The sequence below is a fragment of the Opisthorchis viverrini genome, assembly GCF_000715545.1.
Source record: "Opisthorchis viverrini unplaced genomic scaffold opera_v5_102, whole genome shotgun sequence".
NCBI classification, from domain to species: domain Eukaryota; kingdom Metazoa; phylum Platyhelminthes; class Trematoda; order Opisthorchiida; family Opisthorchiidae; genus Opisthorchis; species Opisthorchis viverrini.
The window spans coordinates 625,344-634,500 of record NW_008751761.1 but is presented as its reverse complement, the minus strand read 5'-3'; the positions used below and the strand labels follow the sequence as shown (position 1 = coordinate 634,500).

Here is a 9,157-nt window from a genome sequence, read left to right as displayed (position 1 = left end):
AAAAGTGATGTCGATCTGTGGAGGCGGAAGACATTGGGCGACAGCGGTCCCATTTCTCTCGGCTGATGAGCCTACCACTTCTCTTGGCTCGACAGACACGGAGGCATATTTGCGCATCCCCTTTAATTTTATGGGGAAAGGAGTGTGCAACCAACGACCGCAGCTGCTCAAACTGCTTGACAAGTTGACACGTCGACACGCTGAAGCTGCATCACAGAACGGAGATCACAAGGAACTACCCGATACTGAGCTTAAGTCCGCCGAAATCTGCTGAAAAGACTAAACGATTACATTAGGCAATCTGTCCGTTGCTAACTACGCCTGACGAAGAACCTTCCCCATCAGCTACATCCATGCCGGTAAGGAAGACGTTGGGTCTGTCATCCGTAGTCTGATGAGTGCAAACATTTCGATTCGGTGGAGAGCACGTATGGAAAATCCCCTGCCTCCCAGGGCAGAGTACTGAGCAATGTGGTCAAGGATTTCGTATTGACGAAATTTTTCGGGATATCAACCTTCTGATTCGAACTCAAGGTGCAAGCGTAGACGCTAAGAAAGAGCTGGTGGAAGCCTGAGTTGATAGCTTGCACAATAGCGCTGACGGTAGCGTTTTGCTAGCTTTGGACGCCTAATCTTTCTCGAAACGATGGCTTGTGTTTCCGGAGCGAGTGCTTCCTCGGGGTATCCGTCTCCGATGCAACCAACTTGTGGCAAGAATTGTAGGCGCCCGGTGTAATCACAGTGGACAGCCGATCTTTTATCGTGGAAATTGTGTCCGCCTGGAAAGTCTGGTGCATATTCTGCAGTCCTGCTGGACCATGCGAGATGCTAGGTGTGCTCGTCACAACGGGTCTCAAAGAGACTGACATGATCTTGCCTGATGATATATAACCAACCACTTCTTCAAATTTCATTACTATCATTATTATTCCCTGGATCAAAGAATCGTAGAAAAAGAAGTGTCAGAAATTTCTGGCAATTCTTGAAGAGTCGGTTGGTCGCATATCACAGAAGGATTGTGGGGTTACGTGATAGGCCGCCTTGGAAGGAAGCCTATTCATTTGCATAATTATGCACGCAGGTTCCGAGATTTGCCGGAGCTATTTGAGGCTGAGTATGCCCCCAATAAAGGTGGGGGAAGAGCGCTGGTGATAGATCATAGAATGAATGGACAATAAGTGCTTCCGAACTACAGCTATGTGTACCAGTGTAAAGGGGTCGGAGCCAAAGGTCACGGTCTCTCGACTGCGGGGCGCTACTTGAGGCAGAATAAAAGAATGGGTGCTCGGGAGTTAGGAATAATGAGCCGCCTAGAAAGAGGGGACAAAATTAGTGTGTATGGTGCCGATGCAAATTGAAGAATGTCTATGCGTGCGACGATAGGGAAAGTGAATCCTTGAGATATCGGTTGCGTTGTATCATTAGCGCCTCAGATTTGGTTTCACACATACTCGGACAACTTAGAAGAGAATAAGGAAGTAACGACGCCCTGATGTGAGCAGTGAGTTAGAACACACTAAACCTTGACTGGAACCCGTACGCGTGAGTCAAGCCGCAGGTAATTGATTGGCTCAGTCACTCAAATAAGCCAATAACATTCCGCGCCACAGTCAGTTTGTTCAGTGTGAACGTGCACCCACCCGTTCCGTTGACTTTTTGGGCGATAATCCTGCATGTCTTGCTGTTCGAAGCCGGTCACAGAAAATGTGAAGTGCGCGGCGGAAGTTTCAATCTCCAGGAATCATCGTCTAACGGCAGATAATTTTGGAAGTCATTGAAGAGCGATCATTGACTCAGGGAATTATTGATTACCATCTCCTCTGGCGGCAGCCATTTCCGGTAGAGGTGATATGTGACTGGACATCTGTTTTGTGTGTCCAACTGTTGAGTCCAAGCGCCCTTTTACTCCACCTGAGTTAACTTCATGCTAATTTTCCACTGGATCCGGTGTATTTGGCTTCTACCCATGAGGACTTGGTGGCATTTAACTTACCCGCCGGTAAACGATTTGTAAGCGGTAGCTGGAAAAATGCCTCTCAAATTTTTGCATGAAGAAAAATTCCCGTACGGCGGAAGTGAGCAGCAAAGACGAACGATCCGAAAAGAGTGGCTGGTCCAGCAAAGTGATCTTTTACTCCTCACAAAACGATTAAGCATTGGTGTCAGAGAGGTTGGTTGCTTCAGAGAGGGCAGTTTCAACCTGTGAGGTAATGCAAACTGCCCTACCGCGATTCCCGCCAGAACTAACCTGATGTGGGGTCTAGTTCGTTGCCCCACGGGATCTGCATAGAGCCTAATTTATAGCGATCGCATATTCAGATGCAGGTAAAAGGGTAACACCTCTGAGTTGATCGAGAAGCCGCACACTCTCTTTCATCTAACTTTTGCTAAATCCATTTCACTGTTACCAACAAATTGGAAAACATTCCCACCAGTGCATGGATGAAACGACGTCGAATAAGGAGTGTATTATTTAACGTGATCAATTTAAGAGTTAAGCAAACAGGAACGACCAGAAACCAATCGTTTAAAAACCCTTTTACTGTAAACGCTTCATTGATTGCCAAAGCACTTCAGAAATAATATTCTGCATTAAACCACATGATAACTTACTGAGCAGGAATTTTGCTCCAAGCAGAGGTCAATCTCTATTTTCTGAAATCAGCCACTCTATGATACTAAATAAAAGCCTTTGAGGTTTGGAAAATCTTTTAGTGCGCGTGGGAGGAATTTTGGCCATGCACATCATGCAAGTGACGGCAGCTTAGCGAAGGTCTTACAAGATAGACGCTCATCCTTCTAAACGGTGATTTTCCGTTCGACATCGCTCCATGCGGGATACATGGTCATCTTCTGATTGCAGATTGCGCGACTTATTATTTTCCTTTCAGCACCGCACGATGCTTAGAAAGAGAATGGATCAGGCTATAAGCATTCCATGGATATCAGAATTTACTATTATCAAATTTCAACATCTGAAGAGCCAATTTTCGAGCGCCTCTTCTCTCGATTATTCATGCAAACGGTTACTGGGCAAGCCTAAATTATTGGCTCCGATTCACAGCCAGAGGCAGAGAGTAAACATGAGGGGCCCTGGTCTTTCACCTTTTGTTTCAGTTGTGAGGTGGCACCAGTTGGCCTATTGTGGGGCTGAAAGTTGGGCTTCGGGCTATACGAGCATAACGATACCGCACGCCACTGAAAATGCTTGTCAACACACCTTGTGAGGAGTTCATCAGGAGGTTCTGCGTCACATGATTTCCGCTGCATACTAATATCCCTACAAATGTGTGGACACTAAGACGTATACACAACGTACGGAAGCCTTAAAGGGACAGAATTACGAATTTTGAGAATACCGGTTCCGGCAGACGGACAGCAACCGAGAGTTTGGCACAAACCATGCCGCTCAAATACGTCGTTTCTCTGATCAGCAAAATATTTTATCTCTGATTATTCCGCTGCAAATGTAGTCATTCCACCTCTGGCGACCGAGGAGATTCTTAGCCTATACGCCTGGTCGTTTGCCAGATTTGAATGCCTCCTAAATTCTTCAAACGTCAAGCTAGATTATATCATTCCTATCTTATCCATTTTGGGGTCGTTTACTCTAATTAATTACTCGGGTTCATTAAATTCAAGACAAAATGGTTTAAGTAACCACCCGTGCTTCCTGTATAGACTAAAATATGCGCTGCGTACTCAGTTCTGTAAGGCTTTGAGCCATTTCTAAACTGCACTGGTGATCCTCCGGAAGTTGCGATGTCCTCGGAGTGCATATTGACTTTGTAGTTTCTCGTCGGCAACTTTCATTTTAACGGTATTTGTGCGTTCATGACATTTGAACGTTGGTCTAGAGACATCCTCAATATATATTCGGAGGTGACCGGGGCATCGAAAAACATCCAGGGCATTGGGCATCCTCCTGTCTTCCGCCATGTCCCTTTCACTCCATCGTGCGAAAGATACACATAAGGCGCATTGCCGTCATGACGAACTCATGCGTCTGACGTTGGTGGATTGCAAGATGCCTCACGACGTATGTGTTAGACACCTTCCGGTTACTCCCCACTGAGTTACGGAATGAGCTACCGGTTGAGCGTATCAGGCGCGCTGCATCTAATAACCAGTTCAAAGTACCTTTAGATGCATCTCTAGTTGGGTCCCCTTCACTTCCTCGCGCCGAGAATATAAAGAGTAGTTCCATACTCTTTTCCGCTTGTGCCTTTCAGGTGAACACCAGCCGCTGAAAGACAAGAACAAACCTGGCCCGGCAAGTTAGCGCGAAAGACTCGATCATGTGTGTCAACCCATGAAGCTGTTAAAAACCATGCAGTCGCTGAAGTCCTTTCGATTGTTTAAACACATCAGCGACGCATATGCATTTGTCAGAATCAATTTGAATTCGAGTCTGTTCGAGATGGAGGGTAATTTGTTACAAATTTCGGAGATAACACTGCTTTCTAGGAGCAAGAAACCCACGGAAGTTAAGTGCTGCCAAGGAATCTCGCTTGGCTTTGCTATCAAGAATGCGCGAGGCCAAGGAAAAAGGAGAAAAACTACGCATAGTACGTTTTTCACCGTAATACTCATTGTCCAAGGAAAAAGAAGAGGAGTCTGTATATGTGACTGTGGATGAGTCCGAGTATGCTAAGCTGGTGCAACAGAGGCTGGAAGACGATTGGATAGTTGATGATGGTGAGTTGCTATGCGGATTACTTCGTGTCGGATTTGGCTGGATGTTACTCGATATTTCATTGTGAAACCTGTGGAGAAACTGCTGATGGGCGTTCTGTAGTAAATTTTGATGTTACAAAGTCTTAGATTACACGAGGTCTCTGGATGCGACGCAGAGTGCGCAATCAACTTCCTGCATAGGTCTATGCAAGAATAACTCGGTTATTCCGATAAGCTTTTGGGCTAGGGAGAGGGGATGGAGTGATGTAAATGAGACCATAGGTACAGGTTGACAGCTGCCAAGTCCTGTATTGTCATTATTCAGAAGCCAGTTTGTTGATCTCAAGGAGAACATCTCAAATACAGGCAACACCCGATGCCCCATGTCTACCAAATAGGGCATTTATTAAGACGGAACTCCACAAATCTCGAACTGATATCTACAAATATAGTTTTGGAAGTAATTGGAGCGTGGTGGAACACTGTAAATCGGCCTCCATCTTCGTATAACTACGATGCCCTCTGGTAACGAAACTGCAATTCAACCACAGGCGTTCTCTGCACATCGCCGGCCTGCGTGCTGCTCGTTTACTCACCCGCCACGATGCCAAAAATGGGAGGCTTCAAAAACAAGATTCCCCTCCCTCGCCTTTCCCCTACAACTTTGTTTTCTGCTTGAGATTCCTCTGCCTTCCACTGAAACCTCGGGGTCGAAATACTCCCTGGACGTTCGCTCACAGGCATTGAGTATGCGGACGACGTTGCTCTTCTTTGCTCAGATCCTTTGAAGATGCCGGCCATTTTACCTAACCCTAATAACTCTACCGCATGGTTTGGTGCGGGCTTCACATCCGTAAAATTTAAGGTGTTGCTGCTGTTGCTTGAGGGCAAATCCAAACCTCATACTTGCAGACCATCCAGTTGGCGTCATAGATAAATTTGTTTACCTAGGCAGTTGTATAGATCTGGTAGACTTGCTGGAGATGAGTACTCCGAATCAGGGAGGCCAGGACAACTTTTGCTGATCTCTTACACCTATGGTGCCGGTGAAACGTCAGTCTTTCTGTCAAGGGTAGAGCATACTCTGCACTATGGTAGTGAGATCCAAGCTGATTAGAAACATGGCCTCTACCTGCTGAGAATGTACGAAAACTCAGTGATTGACCATGGGGTATCTCCGAATCATTGGTCGGGTCTGGTGAAAACATCGGATCTGCAATCCTGAGGTACGCCAGATGGTCTTGGGAAGAGGAAACTCTTCCGTGACAGGACATGTACTCCGCATTCCAGAAGACCGTCTGCCTCGCAGAGCTCTTTTCGCCAAGTCCTGCACTCAGTGGAAGTGACCGAAAGGTGGAGTGTAGGACTTGACTATGAACTGTGAGAACACTGACCAGTAAACTGGCAACTGCTGCCCTCCTGGATGGGGACCCCGGTGCTCACCAATGGTTGTTGGTAGACATGGCCCCATCGCGGTTAATGGCGTTCATGCATCAAATCAGTCGCCTTCAATGTGTATCTACACAGTTGCCGAACTGACCAAACATGCCGCAGTCTCCGATGTTTGGTTGTATATTCCAAGCCCTCTTACTTTTCGGTGATGGAAACTAGCAGCTCATCATCACCAACAACATGACATCACTGTCATCGTCATCAAAGACAGCGACATCAGTGTTGCCGCTGATGCTTCACTGCCGTACAACCATAAGGTTCGTCTAGTTATATGTGCATATATATATATATTGTATTAAAAACTCTACAGGGAAGAGAAGAGAAAAAGAGGACCTAGTGCTGGCCTATTTCAAGCGTACTGAGGTGCCTACACCTCCAACCGCTCAATCAGACAATCTGGAAAGAAAATGACAGCACGAACGCCACTGGTATTGATTAACCGCCATTATCAGGCGCGCTGCATCTAATAACCAGTTCAAAGTACCTTTAGATGCATCTCTAGTTGGGTCCCCTTCACTTCCTCGCGCCGAGAATATAAAGAGTAGTTCCATACTCTTTTCCGCTTGTGCCTTTCAGGTGAACACCAGCCGCTGAAAGACAAGAACAAACCTGGCCCGGCAAGTTAGCGCGAAAGACTCGATCATGTGTGTCAACCCATGAAGCTGTTAAAAACCATGCAGTCGCTGAAGTCCTTTCGATTGTTTAAACACATCAGCGACGCATATGCATTTGTCAGAATCAATTTGAATTCGAGTCTGTTCGAGATGGAGGGTAATTTGTTACAAATTTCGGAGATAACACTGCTTTCTAGGAGCAAGAAACCCACGGAAGTTAAGTGCTGCCAAGGAATCTCGCTTGGCTTTGCTATCAAGAATGCGCGAGGCCAAGGAAAAAGGAGAAAAACTACGCATAGTACGTTTTTCACCGTAATACTCATTGTCCAAGGAAAAAGAAGAGGAGTCTGTATATGTGACTGTGGATGAGTCCGAGTATGCTAAGCTGGTGCAACAGAGGCTGGAAGACGATTGGATAGTTGATGATGGTGAGTTGCTATGCGGATTACTTCGTGTCGGATTTGGCTGGATGTTACTCGATATTTCATTGTGAAACCTGTGGAGAAACTGCTGATGGGCTTTCTGTAGTAAATTTTGACGTTACAAAGTCTTAGATTACACGAGGTCTCTGGATGCGACGCAGAGTGCGCAATCAACTTCCTGCATAGGCCTATGCAAGAATAACTCGGTTATTCCGATAAGCTTTTGGGCTAGGGAGAGGGGATGGAGTGATGTAAATGAGACCATAGGTACAGGTTGTAGCCTATGAAATAATTGACAGCTGTCCTGTACTGTATTGTCATTATTCAGAAGCCAGTTTGTTGATCTCAAGGAGAACATCTCAAATACAGGCAACACCCGATGCCCCATGCAAATAGGGCTGGCCATTTATTAAGACAGAACTCCACAAATCTCGAACTGATATCTACAAATATAGTTTCGGAAGTAATTGGAGCGTGGTGGAACACTGTAAATCGGCCTCCATCTTCGTATAACTACGATGCCCTCTGGTAACGAAACTGCAATTCAACCACAGGCGTTCTCTGCACATCGCCGGCCTGCGTGCTGCTCGTTTACTCACCCACCACGATGCCAAAAATGGGAGGCTTCAAAAAAAAGATTCCCCTCCCTCGCCTTTCCCCTACAACTTTGTTTTCTGTTTGAGATTCCTCTGCCTTCCACTGAAACCTCGGGGTCGAAATACTCCCTGGACGTTCGCTCACAGGCATTGAGTATGCGGACGACGTTGCTCTTCTTTGCTCAGATCCTTTGAAGATGCCGGCCATTTTACCTAACCCTAATAACTCTACCGCATGGTTTGGTGCGGGCTTCACATCCGTAAAATTTAAGGTGTTGCTGCTGTTGCTTGAGGGCAAATCCAAACCTCATACTTGCAGACCATCCAGTTGGCGTCATAGATAAATTTGTTTACCTAGGCAGTTGTATAGATCTGGTAGACTTGCTGGAGATGAGTACTCCGAATCAGGGAGGCCAGGATAACTTTTGCTGATCTCTTACACCTATGGTGCCGGTGAAACGTCAGTCTTTCTGTCAAGGGTAGAGCATACTCTGCACTATGGTAGTGAGATCCAAGCTGATTAGAAACATGGCCTCTACCTGCTGAGAATGTACGAAAACTCAGTGATTGACCATGGGGTATCTCCGAATCATTGGTCGGGTCTGGTGAAAACATCGGATCTGCAATCCTGAGGTACGCCAGATGGTCTTGGGAAGAGGAAACTCTTCCGTGACAGGACATGTGCTCAGCATTCCAGAAGACCGTCTGCCTCGCAGAGCTCTTTTCGCCAAGTCCTGCACTCAGTGGAAGTGACCGAAAGGTGGAGTGTAGGACTTGACCATGAACTGTGAGAACATTAACCAGTAAACTGGCAACTGCTGCCTTCCTGGATGGGGACGCCGGTGCTCACCAATGGTTGTTGGCAGACATGGCCCCCATCGCGGTTAATGACGTTCATGCATCAAATCAGTCGCTTTCAATGTGTATCTACACAGTTGCCGAACTGACCAAACATGCCGCAGTCTCCGATGTTTGGTTGTATATTCCAAGCCCTCTTACTTTTCGGTGATGGAAACTAGCAGCTCATCATCACCAACAACATGACATCACTGTCATCGTCATCAAAGACAGCGACATCAGTGTTGCCGCTGATGCTTCACTGCCGTACAACCATAAGGTTCGTCTAGTTATATGTGCATATATATATATATTGTATTAAAAACTCTACAGGGAAGAGAAGAGAAAAAGAGGACCTAGTGCTGGCCTATTTCAAGCGTACTGAGGTGCCTACACCTCCAACCGCTCAATCAGACAATCTGGAAAGAAAATGACAGCACGAACGCCACTGGTATTGATTAACCGCCATTTCTTGCAACGTCTCCAGCCAAGCACAGACGGGGTCACGGGGACCCCATCCTGGGAGGCGTACAACACCAACAACACCCAAACTCTTCGT

General features: G+C 46.5%; 2 protein-coding genes across 2 annotated transcripts in view; both read left to right on the top strand.

Annotated features, from left to right (window-relative positions):
* The window catches only part of T265_05527 (hypothetical protein), a gene marked incomplete at both ends in the record, with an annotated part of 2,072 nt that extends 1,798 nt beyond the window's left edge, over positions 1-274 (top strand). The window contains one exon of the mRNA XM_009170561.1: positions 24-274. Coding sequence (XP_009168825.1) covers positions 24-274 — 251 coding nt within the window. The remainder of the gene's footprint in view (positions 1-23) is intronic.
* Positions 275-4,312: 4,038 nt separating this feature from the next.
* The window catches only part of T265_05525 (hypothetical protein), a gene marked incomplete at both ends in the record, with an annotated part of 57,020 nt that continues 52,175 nt past the window's right edge, over positions 4,313-9,157 (top strand). Inside the window, 5 exons of the mRNA XM_009170559.1 lie at positions 4,313-4,427; positions 4,468-4,568; positions 4,602-4,698; positions 6,941-7,041; positions 7,075-7,171. Of these exons, the coding sequence (XP_009168823.1) occupies positions 4,313-4,427; positions 4,468-4,568; positions 4,602-4,698; positions 6,941-7,041; positions 7,075-7,171 (511 nt within the window). The remainder of the gene's footprint in view (positions 4,428-4,467; positions 4,569-4,601; positions 4,699-6,940; positions 7,042-7,074; positions 7,172-9,157) is intronic.